Source organism: Mus caroli, unplaced genomic scaffold (assembly GCF_978045245.1).
Source record: "Mus caroli unplaced genomic scaffold, Mus_caroli_1 scaffold_19, whole genome shotgun sequence".
Classification (NCBI taxonomy): domain Eukaryota; kingdom Metazoa; phylum Chordata; class Mammalia; order Rodentia; family Muridae; genus Mus; species Mus caroli.
This window is the reverse complement of record NW_028227274.1, coordinates 31,836,341-31,858,678: the sequence shown is the minus strand read 5'-3', so window position 1 is coordinate 31,858,678 and position 22,338 is coordinate 31,836,341. Positions and strand designations below refer to the sequence as shown.

At 44.7% G+C, this 22,338-nt stretch overlaps 1 protein-coding gene and 1 pseudogene across 3 annotated transcripts in view; one reads left to right on the top strand and one right to left on the bottom strand.

The window, feature by feature from the left end:
- Pkd2l2 (polycystin 2 like 2, transient receptor potential cation channel) overlaps positions 1–20,507 on the bottom strand; it is a 34,230-nt gene extending 13,723 nt beyond the window's left edge. For 2 of the 3 annotated variants that reach the window (XM_029471802.2, XM_021150311.3), the window contains exons 1-8: positions 20,456–20,507; positions 20,042–20,143; positions 17,362–17,495; positions 15,376–15,632; positions 13,097–13,318; positions 4,505–4,733; positions 2,443–2,613; positions 1,503–1,684 (exon numbers count right to left, since the gene is read on the bottom strand). In XM_029471802.2, the coding sequence (XP_029327662.1) occupies positions 1,503–1,684; positions 2,443–2,613; positions 4,505–4,733; positions 13,097–13,318; positions 15,376–15,632; positions 17,362–17,495; positions 20,042–20,143; positions 20,456–20,486 (1,328 nt within the window). In that variant the 5' untranslated portion in view covers positions 20,487–20,507. Of the gene's footprint in view, positions 1–1,502; positions 1,685–2,442; positions 2,614–4,504; positions 4,734–13,096; positions 13,319–15,375; positions 15,633–17,361; positions 17,496–20,041; positions 20,144–20,455 lie in introns of those variants that run through there. The other variant, XM_029471803.2, reaches the window with a different exon arrangement.
- Positions 5,564–7,987, top strand: LOC110285078 (protein SET-like; annotated as a pseudogene).
- Positions 20,508–22,338: the final 1,831 nt, after the last annotated feature.

Sequence of the window (22,338 nt, the reverse complement as noted above, 5' to 3'; positions counted from 1 at the left end):
GGAAAGAGCCTGATGTGCAGGCATGAGAACCTTAGTTTGGGTCTCAAGCCTCAAGTATTACTAAGCCTGTGCCAAAGCTGAGCGTGGAGGTCTTGGGGCAGGACAGAAAATGGAGTCCAGGAGCTCGCTGGCCTCCAACCAGTGAGCTCCAGGTTCAGTGACAGGCCCGGAAATAAAACTGAAGGGTGAAGGAGGTGACTTAGCAGGTAAAGGGCTTGCCACTAAGTCCAAGGAAAGAATTGACTCCTACATACTGTCCTCTGACCTTACATGCATAATCCCTCTCTCCTCCCTGCCCCCCACACAATTAAAGACAAAGTGTAAAGCCATCAAGGGAACCTCCTATCAACCTCTGGCCACCTCCTGTACATTCACCTGCACACACACACACACACACACAAGGCCACACAAATACATGCGAACAGCACACATGTATCATACAAACATACAAGGAAAAAAGTCCCCTAAAGCATGATTAGCGGTACTTCAACAGCTGATCAAGTAGTTTAGGCAATGGTAACTGTCCTGGTCCTTCCCCTGTTCCCACACATACAATGGAGTATTACTAAGCCATGAGGGAAAGTGACATCCTGTCATCTGCGGGGTGGGAGTGGGGGACCACCGACAGAATGTTACAGTCACAAGCCACCTTACTCTCCTTTGAGCAGCAAGGACTCTATCACCTGAGCTGTATCCCCAGCCAAAAAATAAGTACAATCTAGGAAATATTTCATGTTTGAAGAAAAGCTTGAACATTTTTGTAAGGCACATAACTATTCACTTGTATAGGTTCATTTGCAGTTACTGATTGCTTTATAAACCCAAATCTTTCTTGTTTTTTTCTTTTAATCTGGGTGGACCTAGTCAGGCTGGTCTTGAACTTGTGATCCTCCTTCCTCAGTCTCTTGAGTTCTGTGAATATAGACGTGTGTCATACACTTTCCTTTTATAAAGCTGTTTTTACATATTAAAAAATTTTTAGATGTTTTTCTATTTTTGAGACACAGAGTCTCAAAATACATAGCCCAGCATGGCCTCAGCTGAGCTCCTTCTGCTTCGCCTCCTGAGTGCTGGGTTTTGGGCACGTACCACCAGGCCTTGGTTCAGGAGGTTTCCTTAGAGTGTAAGTCTGTCACACAAGCCAGGGGCAACGGAGTTAACAGGGGAAGCAAAGATTCTAGAGACGATGCCTCTGTAGCAAACACTGATCCCCTCTCTGCCAAGAGTAAACGCTACCCCAACCTGGGGCCCACTTACGTTATTTTGGGTAATATTCGCACTTTAAGTTAAAAATTATTTTTCTGACTTGACCTACCAATGACTACAAAATCGATACTACCGCCTAGTTTAGTTCTCAGGTGGCAGACGTCGTTTGCATGACATGTAGTCTTAGGTGAAATATAGAACCAAGCTTTAAGTGATCTACTTATCATACGACTTTCTGTGATTTTTTTTTTCTAGCTAGAAAACATTTGTATCACAATTTGTATTACAGGACTTACATGGAATTTTGAAAAGTTGAAAAATCATCAACTTGTGACCCAAAAACCAGAAATCCCAACTGGGCATAAGCAGAGAAGATGATGAAGAACATGATGGCGAACCCCACGATGTCCTTCATGCAGCGGGAGAGTGTTGATGACAGCTGCGACATCGTCTCATTGAAGCTTATGAACTTGAATATCTGAAAGCAACATGGCACAACAGTCAGTGCGTTCCAGTGGGGCTGTTTAGAGTCCAGTAAATTAATTTCAGAAGAACTTACTAAATAAGAAGAAGACAATGATATGCATGGGTGTTTGAAGATCAATAAGCACTCATTTAAAGGTCAAGTTCATTTTTAAATTACTTTTTGGGGGATTTGCACAGGTGATGGGGGTTTGTGGGACAGGATACCACAGCACATGTAGATGTCAGAGGACAACTTGGGGGAACCGGTTCTCTCTTTTTCAAGGATCAAGCTTGGGTCACCAGATTTGGGCAAAAACCTTATCCAGTGTGCCAAATTGCTTTTTTAAAAAAATCACTTCTTGGGGCCAGTGAAATGGCTCAGCAGTTAAGAACACTGACTGCTCTTCTGGAGGTGCTGAGTTCAAATCTCAGCAACCACATGGAGGTTCACAACCATCTGTAATGAGATTTGACGCCCTCTTCTGGTGTGTCTGAAGACAGCTACAATGTACTTACACATAATAATAAATAAACCTTTGGGCCTGAGTGAGCGGGGCTGGAGTGAGCAGAGGTCCTGAGTCCAATTCCCAGCAACCACGTGATGGCTCACAACCATCTGTACAGCTACAGTGTACTCATATACATAAAATAAATAAATACATCTTAAAAATTTTTTTCACTTCCTAGTGGGGGAACTGCTTCCCCTCCATCCACCATAGTAGTCTTACTAATACACACGTGCTACTGGATTACGTACTAAACTATAAATACCTTTATCCATGCAAAGAAGATGGTGATAGCAATTACGTTGTTATAGTAAATGTGCCAGTATGCAAGGAAGTAAAAGTCGGGATAGCTGTCAGTGTTTTTCAGCAGCTGTCCAAGCAAGAGAAAGCTCTGCATGTTACAGTATGCATAGAAAGACACGGCGAGAAAACAGAGCTGAAAGGGAGAAGAAGACAGGTTAAACTGGAGACCATTTCTGTCTCGAGATGTCTCTCAGCCTCTGAAGAAACACACGAAGAAAGTCCATTAAATGCTGAATAAAAAGGGAGGGGAAAGATGGGATGTAGGCTTTTAAAATAGCTCTGTTAAAAGCGGCTTCTCAAGTCTGTTTTCATACCAAGCACAAGGGAGCCGCCTGCCATGAACACAGGCCTTTGGCTCCTCTGAGGAGACTGGTCAAGCTCTGGGGCCGAGAGCATACAAATGTCTCTTTTGTTAAGTCTATGGCAGCGATTTTGCTTTTACTCTGAACTGTGTTCACAACTCCACGCATCTCTGTTGTCTCCGGTACTAACTACAACACAATGAAGGAAATGGGAGGCCTGCCTAACAGCCCCATGGTCGGTTTCCTTCTATAAGCCTTGTGGGTGTGAGGAGGTCACACTGTCTCCAGCTATATAGAGCCTAACAGAGAAGTCCACCTCTTCCGTGGATGCAGCCTCCAGGATGCTGCCGCCCAGGCAGTGCCTTGCCTCGGCCTCCCCGCTCTCCTGTGTAGCTTTGCCTTCCAGCTGCGGTCTTGGCTGACTCTCTCTGCTTGGCAGGATGACAGCCCAGGCACAACAGAGATGTTATAGAAGGGAATTAGCTCAACTGACACTTAGAGTCACTGTATCTCATGAAGAGACACTGTTTACTGGCCATCCTAGAGTGCCAGCCTGGTACTCTATTGTCTAAGGTCTCTGTGCCACCACCCCTAAAAGCTTAGTCTTTCCTACTGTGTAATACAACGACGACGACGACGCCCCTTGCCACCTGCACGAGCCGACCTCCTTAGAATGCTGTAGTGAGCCTTTTGAAAGAGGACTTCAGATCCAAGTTATGGCTGGCATTGGAGATTTAGAACTGCTTGAGATTTTCCTTTGACTTTTCTTTGACACAATACTTACAATAAGTAACATTTGCTGTTCTGCTCTCTGTTGGACACTGTTGGGGAAACTAGAGAGATAGACAGGACATTCTGCTTCCCTTTTTCTTTTTGGTGTGTGATGTATGCATGTGTGTGCAGATGCACACACCTGTGAGCGCAAGCAGAGGCCAACAGAGGACGTTCATCCACCTGGTGTTCCGCTCTGCCACTCTCTTCCTTATTCCTGAAAATTGGGTTTTTCCCTGAATCGGGAGCCGAGCTGACAGCATCTGCCCCACACAGTGCTGGGTTACCAGCTTCTTTAGATGGGTGCTGGGGAGTTTGACTCAGGCTCAACACATTTGCTCAACCCACTGAGCTATCTTCCTAAGCCTTTTCCCCCCTTATTTTTAATTTTAGCTCAGTTCTCACTATGTTGCCCTAGCTGGCCTTGACCTTCTGGAGTCTCCAGCCTCATGCTCCCGAGTAGACGGGGCTATAAGCACTCTGTGCTAAGCCTCATGCAAATACATTTTGGGAGTGTGGCTATCAAGACCTCTCATGTGCATTAAATCATAACACTGGCACACACTTTAAATTCCAACACCCAGAAGGCAGAGGCAGGACAGATCTCGGAGGATTAAAGGCCAACCTTAGTCTACATAGTACATTTGGTCAGAAGGAGTGATGAGAGGAGTGGGGGAATGAAGAGAGGAAGAAGGGGAGAGGAAGTGGGGAAGAAAGAGGGGAGAGAAAAAAATCATTACTTGTGGAATCCCCAAGGCTTTTGCTGGCCCTCTCAGAACTAAATCAGAGAAAACAGATTTCTCTCTTCTAGGGGCATAGGATTAGCCTGTCCTCTAACAGCTCATTTTATATTTGGTACTTGTAGCTTCTGAAGTAAGTCTTGGATGAATAGAAAGTCACTGTAGGTTCAGAAGGGATCCCCCTAAATCGTGCCTCTGGCTACACACTCACCAGCAGGAGCAACATTTCCAGCCAGTTCCAGACGCTTCTGAAATAGGCAGACTTAAACTCATTCACTTTCCTCAGTTCTTGTATTATGAAGACAAAGAGAAAAATACAAAATATGATTTCACAGGAGGCAATGAAGTAGTCGTAGTAGGAGACGTATCTGAGGAGCTTCACAGAGTAGAATTGCCAGGAGGTGAGGAGCCCACCGGTCGCAGGGAACTCTGCCAGCAGCCTAGAAAATCAAGGTTTTGTTTATGCTTGAGTATTCAAGTTGCTGTAAAATGTCTAAATCAATGATGCCATGTAGCTCAATGCTAACCACTGATTTTGTACAAATGTGTTTCCACGAGGGGCTGGGGAGATGGCTCAGCAGTTAAGAGCACTTCCTGTTCTTCCAGAGGACCAGAGGACCAGAATTCAGCTCCCCACATTTACATGTGGCCTTGGAAACCCTGACTTCAGGAAACCTGACATCCTCCTCTGCAGGCACCACATATCCACACAGGGAACACACATGCAGGCAAACACCCATACATATACGATTTTAAATTTTCCTTTCAAAAAGGAAAAGACTTCCTTTCAAGAAGTCTCAGAAACTCAGACGCTGACGTGAGACAACAGTCAGTCAGTCTGGCTATACGGTGAGAGCCATTTTTCATTTTAAAGTGTCTCCTTGGGTTCGAGAGTTCCATTAAAACCTTCCATTTGGGATGGTACCCCTGTGCACTGCAGCCACAGGGACGGATCAGTGGGTGAGTGCCATCTCCCTGGCCTGTCTCTGCTGCTCTTGGGCCTGTTGCTCCAGGAGACAGACACAACTATGGTCCAGCTCTGTTCAAGCAGAACTTGCCTTTAGCGCCAGTTCCTCAGCTCAGATCCAGCAGTACTGATGTGTATCTTGCTCTGAGGGCACGTTCAAATAGCTGAGCTGAGCCCCTGCCAAATGGAAGGGTAAGTGCTTAGTGTCCTCTACCCTTTGTCATTGCTCTGGGTGGCAGAGCTAGCAGATTTCTTGTGGTCTGTGGAGTGGCTGGCAGTTTGTCTGTCTTGGTTTGGATCAATATGCCAAGGAAAAGCGACCCTTCAGGCCCCACGAACACGGGCTGGTCAGACGCAAATAGGCAAATACCCCGGGACGATGGCGTGCTGTTGCGAGATTCCGGTCTTACAGTCACAGGTCTCTTGAGGAACCAGTGACGTCATCCAGCATCTGAGAGCCAACAAGAACCAAGTGGGTCACCACGTGGAAGAGACCCTTTTTCGGTGATGGCTGTCCAATGTGTGGAGACCCAGATCTTACCTGGCAAACTGACACCAGAGTCCTGAGACCAAGGCAAGACCTTCAAAACGGTCCACCAGCAGGGCCTTCCATGCCATAGACATCTACAGCTATTCACCCCAAAGAAGGGTCTCAGTAAGGGCCCTTATGGTGCATCAAGGACCATGTATAGGACCAGCAAAACCCAACCATTCTCACTTTTATAAATACTGCTCTACATTTTTGTTTTTACGTGTGTGTGTGTACGTGCGTGCGTGGGTGCATGTGTACATCTTGGTGTAAATGGAGGCCAGAGGACAACTTGCCAGACTCCCCTCTCCACCACGTGGGCCTCAGGGACAGAGCTCAGTTGTCAACCTTGGTGACTCAGTGGGTGACCCTGCTGGCTCCGTGCCGTTGTTAGAACACCTCCAGAGGCTTGTTCAAGGTGGCTAGTGCTAGTGTAGGTGTTCTTACTAGGGGCATCTTGATGGCAACTTCCAACAGAGCTCTTATCCCCCCATTTCTCTTCGGAAGGTAAAGGAAGCCCTTTTGTTAGCCGTATTTGAGACTTGGGTCTACACCACAGTAGCACATACACAGAGCATTTATCAGTCCTGAAATTTCTTTTTGCATTTCTTTATACTAAGCTGAATTTTCCTTTAACAGAAGCCATAGTTTTGTGACATGAGCATCATTAGTCTGAGTTAACGCTCCAACTGCTGGTTTTGATGTCAACTTGACACAAGCTAGAGCCATCAGAGAGGAGGAAGCTCAGTTGAGAAAATGCCTCCCTGAGATCAGGCTGTAGGACACTTGGTGATTGATGGGGGCGGGCCCAGGCTGCTGTGGGCGAGTCACCCCTGGGTTTGTGGCTCTGGGTTCTATAAGAAAGTGGGCTGAGCAAGCTACTAAGTGCAAATCAGCAGGAAGCTCTGAATCAGCCCGGCTCTGTCTCTCTTCATGAGCTGTGGTTGGGACAAACACACTGAAATAAACCCTTTCCTCCGCAAGTCACAGCTTTTAATCAGCAATAGAAACCCTAGGACTGTAGATGTGCTGGAATGTATATGAACCACGATTTTAAAATCATGGTGGGGGGCTGCAACGAGAAAGAGGAGGAGGAAGAGGTGGAGGGTGGTTGTTGTTGGGTGGGTGATGGGGGTGGGGTTGCGGGGGGGAGTGGAGGGTGGGAAGATGAGGGGGTGGAGGCAGAGGCAGCTCAGGGCAAGCTGGAGAGCAGCAGGAGTCAAGGAGCCAAGCCCAGCCTCTGCCGCCTCCCACCTTCAGTGTGAGCCCTGGCTAGGGGTTCACTACAACGCACCCCAGCTTGCCTCTTCAGTGCCAGGCAGCCAGGAGGAGGGTAAGCAAGTGAGCCACTGACTGCTCCCTTGGCTGTCCTCTCGCTTCCACTCTCCACCCTGACCCCGGAGAGCACCAAGATCTATGCCCAGGGCCAAAGCTGGTAAAAGGAGCTCAACTCCAATCACGACAGGCTGATGAGACCTCAGAAAAATAGCGAGAAAGCAAGACGCAGCTGAGCATACTGACAAACTAAAAAATGAAATAGAATTAACCAACAAGCCAGTGAGGACATTTTCAAAGTAGAACAAAAATATAACAAACTCCACCAACCAGAAGGGGTCAGAATTGATCGCCAAAATGCCAAATGTTGGCTAACAACACTTGTCAACCATCCACAAGTGTCTGCAGTGTGTATGGAGATGAGGAGGCTCTGCACTATTTGACCAGAGTTGAAGTAACAGAATTTGAAGACATTAAATCAGGTTACAGAATAGATTTTTATTGTGATGAAAATCCTTACTTTGAAAATAAAGTTCTCTCCAAAGAATTTCATCTGAACGAGAGTAGTGACCCGTCTTCAAAGTCCACCAAAATCAAATGGAAGTCTGGAAAGGATCTGACAAAGCGCTCAAGTCAAACGCAGAGTAAGGCCAGCAGGAAGAGGCAGCACGAAGAGCCAGAGAGCTGCTTTACCTGGTTTACCGACCATCCTGACACAGGTGCTGACGAGCTAGCAGAGGTCATCAAAGAGGATATTTGGCCAAATCCCTTGTAGTACTATTTGGTTCCCAATATGGGATGGAGAGGCAGATGATGATGATGATGATGATGAAGAGGAGGAGGAAGGGTTGGAAGATATTGATGAAGGAGATAAGGATGAAGGTGAAGATGATGATGAAGGGGAGGAAGGCACAGAAGATTGATGGATTCCAACCCTTTTTAAATTTTTCTTTTTTAATTCCTCCAGTCCCTGGAAGCAAGTTGCAGTCCTTTCCTCCCTGTCCCTCTGTGTTCAGTTGCCCTGTTTGAGGTCTCAACATCATGGTTCTCAACTAATTTAGGGGAAAATATCTTGAACAAAATACAACAGGAAAAGAATCTCCACATTGCTGCTTTACAATTCATTCTTATCCCTTGTCTCAAAAACTGCATTCACCGCTACCATGGAGCACACGGAGCTCTGTGGGGAATGAGAAGCCTCCAGTTCCCTTGGCTCTGCTGGAGGCTGGAGGGTGCCGGGCCCTGGCGCAGCAGTGCACAGTAACTCTAGCTTTTTGCTTTTCTCTGGACATTGGGCTCAGAGGTTACGCTCTCTGTGAACACAGATGGTTAGCATTTACCAACATGTATCTATTTTCTTTTGTTTAATAAAAAGAAAAAGAAAAAAGGGGGAAATAGATGGTGAACAGGGGTAGTTTGGAGTGTTTTGGGGGGGGTAGGTGGGCATCTGACAACATGGCTTCTCCTTTGGCATATTTAACTGTGATGTGTAACAGACATCCTTGCAGGTTTAGGGGACACTTTTAAAATAGAATTCTCTCCTGACGATGACTCAAGCCCTGCCCCGCGACAGGAGAATCAGCAGAACCTGAGGGTTCTATTTGGAGCTGGCATTCTCTGTTGTAATTTTATTTTTAATTTTTTTCTTTTTTCCTTTTTCCTTTTGGTTTTCACTGGAAGGAAAAGGATGCTCATTTTACAAGTTGAAGTGTACACGTTGCTTTGTTACAATAAAATCAATAAAATCAATGTGTACACAAAGGTTAAAAAAATCAGCTTAAGAAGAGATGGCTAAGAGATGGACCCATTGGCAGGATAGCTCAGGTCTGCTTCCAAGCCTGACAACCAGTTCATCCCTGACCTACACATGGGAAGAGAGCCAGCTCCCACAGAGTGTCCTCTGTCCTTGTCACACAGGCCATGCTGTGGGTGGAGCATGAACTTGAAATAAATAATACAAATAAATAAATGCAACACACATGACAGCAAAGTGACTTACTAACCATGCACAAACTCACCGCTGACATTCATGGTTCACACGGTGCCTTACGTTAGTCATCAGCTGACTGAGTCTCATTTGGAATCTTACACACAGGATAGGTGCAATCCGAAGGACACCCTTAATCCAAGGCTATAGAATAGAATTTTCTTCCTTCAGATGCTGACATTTTTAAATAAGAAAGATATTTATAGACTAGCTATTTATTGGTGCTTCCTTTTCTATGCACTGACAAGTCACACAGCTCAGAGAAAACTGAAAAGCCTGGGTAGTAACGTCTCTACCCAGAAGCCACTGTGCTATGGCGACTGTAGCTAGCAAGGGCTTCTCTCAGAAACCACAGCTCTTAATGTCAGAGGGAGGAAATTGGTTGTTCTCCTTGGCTGGCTTCTCAGAGACCTCTCTGGCCTTTAAAAGTCAAGATCACATAATCTGGTAAGACAAATATTTGTTTAGGCATTGGGTATTGGACAGAAAGCTGTACAGACAGAGGTCTAACCCTTTCTTTAAAAAAAAAAAAATAGAGATTTTGAGGTTGTTCACTGCTGTTTCAGTTTCTCCACGATTTTTTGGTAATTAAGAATGGGCAGTAGGGCTGGTGAGATGGCTCAGTGGGTAAGAGCACCCGACTGCTCTTCCAAAGGTCCGGAGTTCAAATCCCAGCAACCACATGGTGGCTCACAACCATCCGTAACGAGATCTGACTCCCTCTTCTGGAGTGTCTGAAGACAGCTACAGTGTACTTACATATAACAATAAATAAATCTTTTACAAAAAAAAAAAAAAAAAAAAAAAGAACGGGCAGTAATTCAGGGAGGCAGCGTTTTCTACCACAGTATTACAGTGTAATCCAACTGTCTGTGCAGCTGTGTCCCTACTTAAAGATGAGGAAACTCTATCGTCATTGAAATGAAGTGCTTCCTAACAGATGCAGCCCAGCAACAGAACTGTTCCCTCTGTGCGCACAGTGGATGCTCACAGAAGGGGAGACAGCACAGTTCTGCTCACTTTCACAGTCAGTGAAACAAGGAAGGAAACACACAAAAAGCAATACCCAACATGAGGTTTGTTTTTTTGTTTTTTTGTTTTTTTGTTTTTTTTTTTTGAGATATGGCCTCTCTTCATAGCACTGGCTGTCCTGGAACTCACTATGTAGACCAGGCTAGCCTCATACTCAAGGAGATAGACCTGTCTCTGCCTCTGGAAAGCTGGGATTAAAGGCATATATAACCATGATCAGTTTAACCATCTCTTCTTAAACCAAATTCAGGACACGCACGCGTGTCAACAGTGAACATTTCCAAGTGCACAATGACTAAAACTTAATTCCAATCAAGTGTGCGACGAATCAGACCTGTTTCTGCCTGTGCCAAGCAGCAGTGCACAGTGTCCCTGCAGCCTGTGTTCTGAATACACAGCAAGGCACTGGGCACTGCTTCCCAGCCCACACCACCAATGCAGACCGCCCCAAGCCCCCGGGCCACAAGCCTGACTACAGCATGAATTAGTGTTTCTACTATACATGCAGCATTTTCTGCTCCTAGAGAGATGGGATGATTTGATAACGGGGGACAAAGACTCAGCGTTGTCCTCCCGTTGTTTTTGAGCATGTAAGTATCTAAGCACTAGATATCTCTGAATTATACTGTGGTAGAACATTTGGTTTAAAAACTGCTGTTTGCAGCCAGATGTGGCGGTGCACACTTTTAATTTGAATTCCTGAAGGGCAGAGGTAGGGGTTATCTGTGAGTTCAAGGCCAGCCTGGTCTACATAGTGAGATCCTGTCTCAAATGGGGAAAAAATGAAAGAGAAGAAAGGGAGAATAAATGAAAAAAAATGCTGTCTCAATTGTGGACTTGAGTCATTTAGAAATAACAATGACTTTTGGCTTGGGATTAGGACAGAATTTTCAATAATATCTGTTACGGCTCTGTGGCTCTGAACGTACTTCTGGCATCTGGTACTATTTACGTGAAGTGGTCTTCTTGGCACTGACATCATAAAACCCAGAATATCGGTCAACTCTGAACTCGCTGTAAGTGCTCAGCATCCTATGGTATTAATCAGTCGAGACGTAATTATATGTCAAATTATGTGTCAAAAAGTGTTGTACAACAGATTTTATAATTTAGTATCGGCAATGTTTGACTTGTATGTACCTGGGGTCAGGTAAAATATCTTGGGCAAAAAGTGGTCCAAAAGAAAAAGTGTTAAAAAAAAAAAAAAAGCTGTGTGGGAGCAGTAACGACTGACATGGGAGTTAACTGGTTCACAGTCTGCTGGGTTTGTTATTTGTTATAATGAAAAGTAATGTTTTGATCGTGATTCTGTAGTCTAAAGTTAAGGGGAGGAATCTAGTGAAGGCAGAAGCATCGTACTGTGAGAGCAAGTGTGAGTGTGAGTGAGTGTGTGTGTGTGTGAGTGTATGTGCATGTGTGTGTCATTAAGCACATGGGAGTGTGTGTATATGTGCTTGTGTGTATGCACACTTGTATGTGTGTGTGCATGTGTGTGTCCTCAAACACATGAGGGAGTGCGCGCGCGTGTGTGTGTATGTGATTGTAGAAGTGTGTGCATGTGGAATGTGTGTAAGTGGTTGGGAGTGTGTGCACGCATGTGTATGTGAAAAATCTGATTTCTCAATGTTTAATGGCATAAGCATAAAAATTTGAGACAAGAAACTTGGACTTAATGCCATTAAGAAGAGCTCTTCCTATGACTTAAGGAATGTCCCAGTGTTCCAGCGTATTTAGGTCACAGAAATGGTCTGTTCTACTTTATCACGATCAGGAACATTGGAAGGGGTGAATGTTAGGCAAAGTTCCCATCTCCTGAGGGAAAAGCAAGAATGACAATGTGGACGATATGTGCTCATTGGCTGTGTTATTAGTCTGTTAAGTGCTCATTGCCTGTGTTACTAGTCTGTTAATATTTTTACAGACTTTAAAGGGCATGGCCTGTTTTTCTTCACTACTGCACAGGGGCAAAATCTCCTAGCCTGTGTAAACTCCAACTCCATATTCCATTCTGAGAAGAAACAAAAAAAAAAAGTAAGATCTATGAGAAAAAGGGAGGCTCACAGCCTTTCCGAGACCCTGTTATCTGTCTCTCTGGTAGCCATTTCCCAGGTTTCCCTCCAAATAGGACATTGACTGTGTTCAGTTACTCAGCCATCTGTCCCTCAGGGAAAGCTGATTGACTCCCCAGCTACAGTCATGCTCTGACTGTGTTCAGTTACTCAGCCACCCCACCCATCAGGGAAAGTAGACTCCCCCCCCCCCCCAACCCCCTAGCTACAGTCATGCTCTGATGTTTGCTTCCTTGCTCCCTAGTGTGTGTTCTAGAGCCTCTTCAGGTCTATCAATTGCCATGGCCTGGGTTTGGAGGCAAATCAGTCATGGACAGAACTGCTTGCTGCTCTTCTGAACATAGGACATCTTCCCACAGCTGCTTTTGGTCCACAGGCATCCTGGGGGAGCTTAAGATAAGGATGACTCTGGGGATAGTGAAACAGAAATCACACACACACAGAGCTAGACTTTTGTACTTACCATGAAAATTACTTGTCCTGATTCTGGAATTGCTCCTACTCGGCAAAATAATTTTTGTTGTTGCTATTTAAAACATTTTAAGTTGGGTGAAAGCACTCATTAGACAAAGTTGACTCCCTGAATTTGATTCCTGGAACTCACAGTGAGGGAAAAACGGACTCCCCAACACTGTCCTCTGACCTGCACACCTGGCACTATGGTGCAACCTGAGCACAGGCACACATACACACACCCAGAGACCATAAAACACAGCATATCATATCATATAGCTCTTCATATCTCCAAACATGCCCTGACATAAGAACACGAGTGTGGTGTTGGTGTTGCTTCGTTCTCTCCTGAATTATTGTCAGAACATCATATTTATCTTAAAGCTATGATGTTAACCTCTGCACATGTATGCAGGAGCTGTACACACCGGGAAAGGCTTTGGATTCTTTAAAAATTCCGTTTCCTAAGATAAGGCTCCCAAGCTACTCACCTAATGATGCAAAACAGGTTGACATTAGCATTGTACAGTGAGAAATCAATAAAAACAGCCCTGGTGCCTCTGCTAATCCAGTTGTTCAGTCGAAGGTCAACAAATTTGGCTTTGGTTTCAGATTTTGATTTTGATAACATGACTATATATCCTCCATCTCGGTATACGCCAACAAACCCCCAGTGCCATGGGGCAGTGCGGGAAGAAGGCGTGTGCGTCCATCTGTGGAGCATCAAAGAAAAAAGGGAGATGAGAAAGCATCCCAAGAATTTAAGGGAATCTTTGATTTAAAACAGTTGAAATAGAAAGTTCAAAGGTAGCCTAGACATTGAGTTAACTTGTTACAAGGGCCAACACTCAGCAGGTTTAAACTTGTCCCGGACAATGGACGCATCCAATGGCTTTGTGGTACTCTTGTAGTACAGGTGTGTTTGCATTCACACAGACACACGCACAGAGACAGATAGGTAGACATGCACAGACACACATACACACATGCAGACACATACATCTTATTTAATTTTTTGTCAAAAAATGTTTAAAATTTTATTTCTCCATCTTTCTGGCTTTTACAAGAAAGCAAAAAGAAGAATACTTTTAGTCTCCCCATTCAGTTTCCTCCAAACAGATCTGAAAGGTGTGTCATTACATTTATGAATTCATAACCTTTATAAAAATTATGTAAGGCCTCACAAATGCCCCAAACTCAGGCAGCTGGGGCTGTCTATGGCAATAACCTGAATAGTAACAGTAAATCCCTCACTCACACAAAGAAAAAGACAGCACACGTAAAACAATCCCGGAGGTTGGGGGAGAAGAAAGGGGATTCTAGACTAATGATGAAAAGCAATCAGATATAGCTGAGAGGCTAAGAATAGAAGGTTAAACGTACAGGAGGTGGCAGAAGAGAGCTACATTAACAGATCCCTGGCCAGAACAGGAAATACACAGGATTGTAAAGCCACAACACTAGGAGGATATTACTTAGAGCCAGTAAGCACCTGGTTACAGAAGTAGTCACCAAAAGAGCAAAGCATAGCTGTTTCTAGGGAGCACGGTGAATAGAAAAACATCTGAATAACTGTAATAAATAGGACATACAAAAAGGTTGACCTTATTCTATGGCCATGATTTTCTTTCTTCTTTTTTTTTTTTTTGTTTTTTTTCAAGACAGGGTTTCTCTGTGTAGCACTAGCTGTCCTGGAACTCACTCTGTAGACCAGGTTGGCCTCAAACTCAGAAATCCACCTGCCTCTGCCTCCTGAGTGCTGGGATTAAAGGCATGCGCCACCATGCCTGGCTTGGCCATGATTTTCATCGGACACCTGATACCAAAAGTGTAAACAGTGCTGACACAGCCATCATTGTCTGTTTGTGGGGGTGGGGGTGCCAGTGGCGTTGGCCTTTCACATTTCAGTGTAAGGTGGTGGGTCTGCACCACCCAGCCATGAGAGTCATGGACTCTAACCTTCCACAATTGTAAGCCCTCAACAAACTTCTGTAAGTTGTTTGGGTATCTTAGCACAGAAATAAATAGTAACTAAGATAGCACCTTCAGTAGGCAATCATCAAATGAGGCCGAAGAGCAGAATGGCCCCTTTTGGTCCTGAAGCCAGGGGCTTTACTTAAGGTGAGTGCAGTGAGGGAAGAGAACGGCGAAGAGTTCTTACATGCTCCCTAAGGATCCTACAAAGCTTTGGGCCACAGCTAGAAAAGCTACCAAAAGAGAAAAGTGTGCTGTTTTGGGGGCTGGGAGATGCCTACAGCAAGCACAAGGCCCAGAGATTAGGTCCCCAGAACCTGCGTTAAAGCCAGCTGCTGGGTCATGAATCAGTAATCCCAGAGCTGGGGGTGGACAGGATTGGAGCTCCCTGGAACAGATGGGCAGAATCAATGAGAGACCCGGTCTCAGAAAGGGAAAGTGAACCATGATTTAGAAAGATGCCTGATGTCTGGCTTCCCTTGCATGTGCACACATGCATGCACGCACACACACATGCATGCATGCACACCGACTGATGCCCCCCGCCCCGGCTTCCACTATAACTATTCATTTCGCATACCACATTGACACCCACTCCTCCATCAAACAGGGCCGCTCTTACATTGTAAGTTCTGCCAACGTCAGGGCTTCTTCCCGTACTATTTAAAGGAAGAACCACTCAACTGCAGTTCTCAACTCTTATTATAGCTGGAAGACAGACATTTATTTAAAAAAATAATTTTGTAATGATTCAAAGGTAGTTGCTAGAAAAAGCTACTAATTTCATATTGCTCACTCTGGATTGCGTTTGAGGCCAAAATCAGAGAAGTCTTCGTTTTCCACTGTGTACTTGTTGTAACAGTCGCTGACCAGGGACTGGAAAGCTGGGTAGACCTTGCAAGTGTTGTTTCGGACTCGCAGTTGCCGCACTCTGGGGATGCCGAGAAGAACGTTCTCGTAGTAGATGCGGCTGCTGTTCTTCACACTGTACTGCTGTTTGTTGCCATACCACGAGTCCCAGTACAAGCCGTCGATGAGGGGTCCTTCCATGAACTTCAGAAAAAGACAAGGGTCATGGGGGAAAAGAAAAACCTCCCTGACAACAAAAACTGAATTCACACATGTGATCCTGAGTCTAAGTTCTGACCCAGACAAAGCCCCCGGTGGCTGCTGCTCCTCACTATGTCCCTGTCGTATTTTACGACAAGTCCCAAGCCCAAGACTCCATGCCCCCATCTCTTGTCTTTGCCACCAGCCACATAGCACAATTAAAGGAGAAAGGACAACTTGTATCCCTCATTTCCTATGAGGCCAATGACTTAGGACCACTTGGACCTTATCTTACATTTGATCTCTTTCTTACTAAACTTTTCTAGTCACTGTGGAAGAATACCAACAGAACACCTTAAGGGAGGAGAGATTTCAGTTAAGTTTCAGTCTGCCTTCGGAAGGGTGCAGCCCAACGGGGCGGCTCGGAGAGCCGTGGCCCACAGTAGGGTGAACGTGCTTGGTGCTTTCTCCCTTATTCCATCCCACCAGAGTCTGGAGACGGTGCCCCACATCCAGGGTAGGTCTTCACTGGTGGTGAACCCTCTCAGACAAACATGGTCAAAGGCACAGCTAAAGTCTGCTCTGCCAATCTAACTGCTTCTCTGTGTACATAATTTAGCCACCATCTTGGCCCATACCCCAAAGACAACTGTCTCTTTAGTAAATTTCAACTTCGCAGTGTGACAGTCGTGCCGAGATCTCTGTCCATTCATTTCTACTCTGTCTCCTCTATCGTCACACCCCATTCAGTTCCACATGAATGCACACAGCACGTACTGCCCCTTATTCTTAAAATACTTGTTTTTCTTTTTTCTAGGCAGGTTTCTCTGTGTAGCCCTGGCTGTCCTGGAACTCGATCTGTAGACCAGGCTGGCCTCAAACTCAGGGATCTGCCTGCCTCTGCCTGTCCAGTGCTAGGATTGAAGGTCTGCACCATCACTGACTGGTGGATACATTTTCTTTATTGACCATTTAAAATGGATCCACACTGCCATCACTTCTGGAGAGCCTTCCCCACTGCCTCATCCAGCTCCCACTGCCTCATCCAGCTCCCACTGCCTCATCCAGCTCCCACTGCCTCATCCAGCTCCCACTGCCTCATCCAAATGTTAGTGGTCAGCAGCGGCTTATTCTTCCTTCCAGGTGACTTGTGCTGTGTGTAACAGAAAACCTGTCTATTCCAGTGCTGAAGAAACCTCTCTATGGAATTAAATTATATTACACATTGCTTTTTTTAAAAAAAAGTATATACTGCATATTACTGTAACACACAGTATAGGGTTGCATACATAATTTGTAAATATTTGTTCTGGGAAATGAACAATTTGTAAGACTGATCCTCATGTGGACTTTATTTACACAATCAAGGTTGGTTGGCTTCAGTACACATAACAAATCTTGCATTTTCTAAGGGAAATGGGAATATTTGGAAAAGTATCAAAAAATTGAAGTTATAACAGCATCGCATGTGAACATAAAGCTCCAGGACAGACACTATTAGTTGACTTTCTAATAAAAATGGCACTCAATTTCATAACTCCTTTAATAAATCTTTCCTGAGCATTTTCTGTGTGTAGCAAGGGTTATGGGCCGTCTGTGAATTTCTTTTTCTTTTTATACCCCAGGGCCTTCACTTACTAGGCAAGCATTGTAGCACAAGCTAGCCCAACCACTGGTCTATGAGCTATCTTAGGTACACTTCATCAGGTACTTCATCAGGTACACATCTTACCTTCCAAAACTCAGTTATGCTCTGAATGGACCTAAAGCTGCTTCTTTCGTCATCAGGTAGAGAAGTGTCCACAAACAGAGATGACATAACTTTGTTTAAATAGTACATATGTGGATTGACCATCCCAAAAGTCACTAAGGAGAACAAGTTTAAAATGTGTAACTTAAAATCCCACTTCAGCAGTGTTCAAAAATATTAATTTTCCCAGCTTTAAAAAAAAAAACAACAGCATTGCCTAAGTATTTTTTACATTTATCTGTGTGTGTGTGTGTTTGTGCACGTGCACCCATGTATGCACGCACACACATGTCACAAATGTGGTGGTCAAAGGACAATTTGTGGGAGCTCGTTCTCCCCTTGTGTGGTGTCTTAGTCAGGGTTCCTATTCCTGCATAAACATCATGACCAAGAAGCAAGTTGGGGAGGCTTACACTTCCATACTGCTGTTCATCACCAAGGAAGTCAGGACTGGAACTCAAGCAGGTCAGGGAGCAGGAACTGATGCAGAGCCATGAAGGGATGTTCTTTACTGGCTTGCTTCCCCTGGCTTGCTCAGCCTGCTCTCTTATAGAACCAAGACTACCAGCCCAGGGATGGTCCCACCCACAAGGGGCCTTTCCCCCTTGACCACTAATTGAGAAAATGCCTTACAGTTGGATCTTATGGAGGCATTTCCTCAACTGAAGCTCCTTTCTCTGTGATAACTCCATCTGTGTCAAGTTGACACAAAACTAGCCAGTACATGTGGGTTCCAGGGATCAACCCGAGGCCATCAGACTTGGTCACAAGCACGTTTAACTGCTGAGCCCTCTCAGCAGCCCTGTTGCATCTAATCATTAAAGCCAGAAACATACAAATTATGTAGAAGTTTCCTCTAGTCCTTGTACTAAAGCTAGACATGAATTCTCCAGGTTGTATGTATGTATGTATGCATACATATATAATATTCTCTTTTTAAAAAGCTAAAGTCAAATCAGGACTGGTGAGATGGCTCAGCATTTAACTTGACATGCAGCAGCAACAAGGATAAAGGGGGGGGGAGAAGCACACAAGCTTGTTCTCCAACCATGCATGCGTCATGTGTGTGGCTTCCTCCGTCATACAAATACACACATAATATATAGGTGGTGGTGGTGCACACCTTTAATCCCAGCACTTGGGAGGCTGAGGCAGGTGGATTTCTGAGTTCGAGGCCAGCCTGGTTTACAAAGTGAGTTCCAGGACAGCCAGGGCTAGACAGAGAAACCCTGTCTCGAACCCCCCCCCCCAAAAAAAAAACCCCAAAACCAAAAAAACAAAACCTCCTTTACAGACAGTGATTTTTTTCAGCCAAACATGTAACATATTTAAACCCATGCTTTGGAACACAGTATTGTTTTTAAAAATTAATCAGTAGTATTTCTTTCCCTTTTTATAAACTATTGTGTTTTGTTTTTTCCTAGGACTCCCCAGTTAAAAACCAAAACCTATTGTGGGGCCAGCAAGGTCGATCAGAGGGAAAAGACTCAAATTGTCAAACCTGACAATCAGAGACATTGTGTGATGGTGGGAATCAAGTTGTCCTCTGACTGCCACCATCTGCGTGGCGCATGCGCACGCAAATGTCTGAGTCATTCTTTAACAATTGTGTTTATGTCACTGCATTTTTTTAAAAAATTATTTCATGTGCACTGGTGGCCTGCCTGCCTGTCTGTCTGTCTGTGTGAGCATGTCAGAAGCCCCAGAACTGGAGTTACAAAAACAGGTGTGAGCTGCCCTTTGGGGGAAGGGAATTGAACCGGGGTCCTATGGGAGAGCAGCTTGTGTTCTTAAGTGCTGAGCCATCTCTCCAGCACCTTTCCTGCATATTTTACAATGGTTAATGAATCCCCTTACTGTAGACATAAGTTGTTTTAAGTATTCAAAAATCTCCAGTGGAATTATAAATATAATCTTTTGGCTCACATTTTCTCCTACCTAAAATGGTTGGTAATGAACACGTGTTAGTGTTATCTCTAGAACTAAGCTTTTTATAACCAGCCTAGGATACCTAATCAAGCTAGCTACAGCTGTCTTTTATCTCAGACACCTACCCCTGCAATACCAATCGACTGTAATTGCTATACAGCTGCACTTTGGAGAGGAGAGAAATCCTGTGTGTCAGCTTCTAGCTACACACGTCGGGCAGTTAAAACAGAAAACGTTAACACACTTTTTACATGCTAAGTCGATGCCGTGGACCTCACTGAGAGGGGTGGGGAGCATAGACTGCCTTCAAACATTTGCGTTTCTTTTCTTAGCACAAATGTACTTTATCACTGACTGTGCAGCAGTTTACTGAAACACATGATGCTTGGGGCCACTCTCAAACTTCATGTTGGCTCCCATCTGTACTTTTTATTTCTGGAAACAAAACCAATATATCTCTATGGCTCAGAAACAAATTTAATCCAATTGTCAACCCAGGGGATTATGTTTTAAATAGTCTCCAAACTAAACTAATAATGATCATATTCAGCCAGTGTTGACGATGGAAGCTTTCCATTACATCTGTGTTTTTGCCCCTTAAAAATTGGAAATTGAGTCAATCATAAGATAATGATCTCTGAAATTTGTCATAACGATCTCTAAAATTTGTCAGTTTGAGGTTTTAACTACTAGTTCAACCAGCATTTTTTTTTACCTACTCCTGTGTACTTACATATGCATAGATTTATTAAGAAAATAAAATAGAGTAACAACTCCTCGAGTGTGGTGTTAACCTCCGCTTCCCTTCTGTAATGTAGGTCATGTTTTGAAGTCCCTGTGAGATGTAAAACAAGAATTTTCTTTATATTACTGGGTAACTATAACGTATATAAGTAACTAAGATGGGAAAAACACAACTAGTTTTAGTGACTTCAGGTTCCAGATGTAGCTAGCGGTCAAGGGCGCGACTCCCTCAAGCGACCCACACACCCACGGAGGTGACAGCCTCTCTCCTCTGAACTTCGCTTCAGTGGCAGCGCTGGCAACCGTCACAAGAGTGCGGGTATGGGGTCAGAGCTCCTTCCTGGGTACCTGGAGTTGCCAATGGGCCCTGGGTTACCTATCCTTTAAGCGTACCCACCCTCACCTCCTCGGTACCACCAAGTCGCCTCGGACATCGCGGACCAGACCACACGGTCGGTTCCACTCTGCCCGTTCTACCCTAGTCCCGGCCCCGCGCCTGCGCAGTAGTGCCGCAGTGTGCTAACGGAGCTACTGCGCTTGCCCTGTGTGCGCGTGCGCGGGTTCCTGGACAGAAGGCTAGTGCGCCTGCGCAGATAGGGCACCGCCTAGGCTCGCGCTTTGCCTCCTGAGAGTTGCGCAGCTGGTGGTTTATTTATAGTCCATTTTTCTGGATGTAAAAAGAAAATAAGTGTCACCACCTGCAGTATTAACATGAGTGGCCAAAAAAACGTGTCAGCCCTCCCTTTTGTCTTATTGTTGATTTAATAGAAAGAACCAAGTTCGCGCGCGCGCGCGCACACACACACACACACACACACACACACACACACACACACCGTTGATGGTTATAGGCTCGTTGTCATACGAGCCTCTAGGAAATGAACACCGAGAGGGTCCGGATTTAGAGCACAACATTGGCCTATATGTGGAGTCCCGGCCTCAAAAACCAAACCCACTGAGTTCCAGCTCCAAATCTTCAGTGTTCTCACAATTCACTTAATACATCCACGTGTGAATTTTAAAAACGTGTCCATACCCAGAGGCCCAGATGTGGTTTTCTTTATGCATGATATGATCTGGCAGGTTGTAAATTAAAATTTTAACAGCCTGCAATGAGATGTAACGTGATCAGGAGGTGGGGTGTGAGAAGGTGACACTTTAGAACAAAATGGAGAAATGTAAACTATACATCGTGCATTAGTGGTCTCCAGGGGAACACTGGGAATAGAATTGATCTAATAATATAAAAATATTTTAGAGCGACTTACAGGCTGTGGTCCAGCTATTTCAACAATGGCTGTCTCCCAACGTCTAAGAATCAGGATTTGTTCAGTCGACCAGGCTGGATGTCTCATTTGCTCTACAGTATGTCAGAATCCCAAAGCTGTAGGATCTGATACCAGGGAAGCGAGAGCAAGGACCGCCGCAGCCCGGAGAAGGTGTGGCCCCGATTTAAGGTGGGTCTTTGGACTTTAAATGGTCCAATTAACTAAAAATACCTCACAGCTGTGCCCATCGACTTGGGTTTTTTAGTTAACTCCAGATGTTGTCAACAACCAAAAATAACCATCACATATCATAAACACCTTTTCTAACAACTATATTTACATGACCTGCCTGTGTTGTTTAAGGGACATGTTGGAGATTTCCCATTAAGCAGAAGTGACCACTTTTGTTTTATGCTATGGTTGTATGATTGTACCACAGAATTTAATTGTTTTCTTAAAGGCTTGTTGACTGGCTCAGTCTTTTGACATTATAAGTTGTGTTGTTAGAAAACCGTTGTGTGTGTTTTCTGCCTTCTTCTGTCAGCATGGTGCATCTCAATTCCATCACTTCTCTTCTGTCAGCCTCACATAGTATCAGAGGTTTTTCCTTATTTTAAATGAAACAGGGCATCCCCCCCTTACCCCCCAAAAAAGACATTGGCTATTGAAGGGACAAGAGAGGGAAAGAGCCCCTCAGGCTGGAGTCTAGACCGTCCTACTTGCTGAAGGAGAACTTCAACACAGTTATAAACGCCAAAATTCCCTGCAGAGATCACCTATGTTTTCCTAACGAAATCTCAAATAAGAATATTAAAACAATGGATGGGCCAGGTGTGGTGATTCAGTGCTGCAATTCCAGTGCTTGGAATGTGGAGCAGAGGGTCAGTGGTTCAAGCTGTTCTTGGTTACATAGCACATTCAAAGGCTATTCAAAAGAAAAGGAAGAAGAAAAGAAAGTAAGAAAGGAAAGAAAGAGGACTGGCAGATAGTTCAAATCAAGTGTGATGTTTGATCTTAA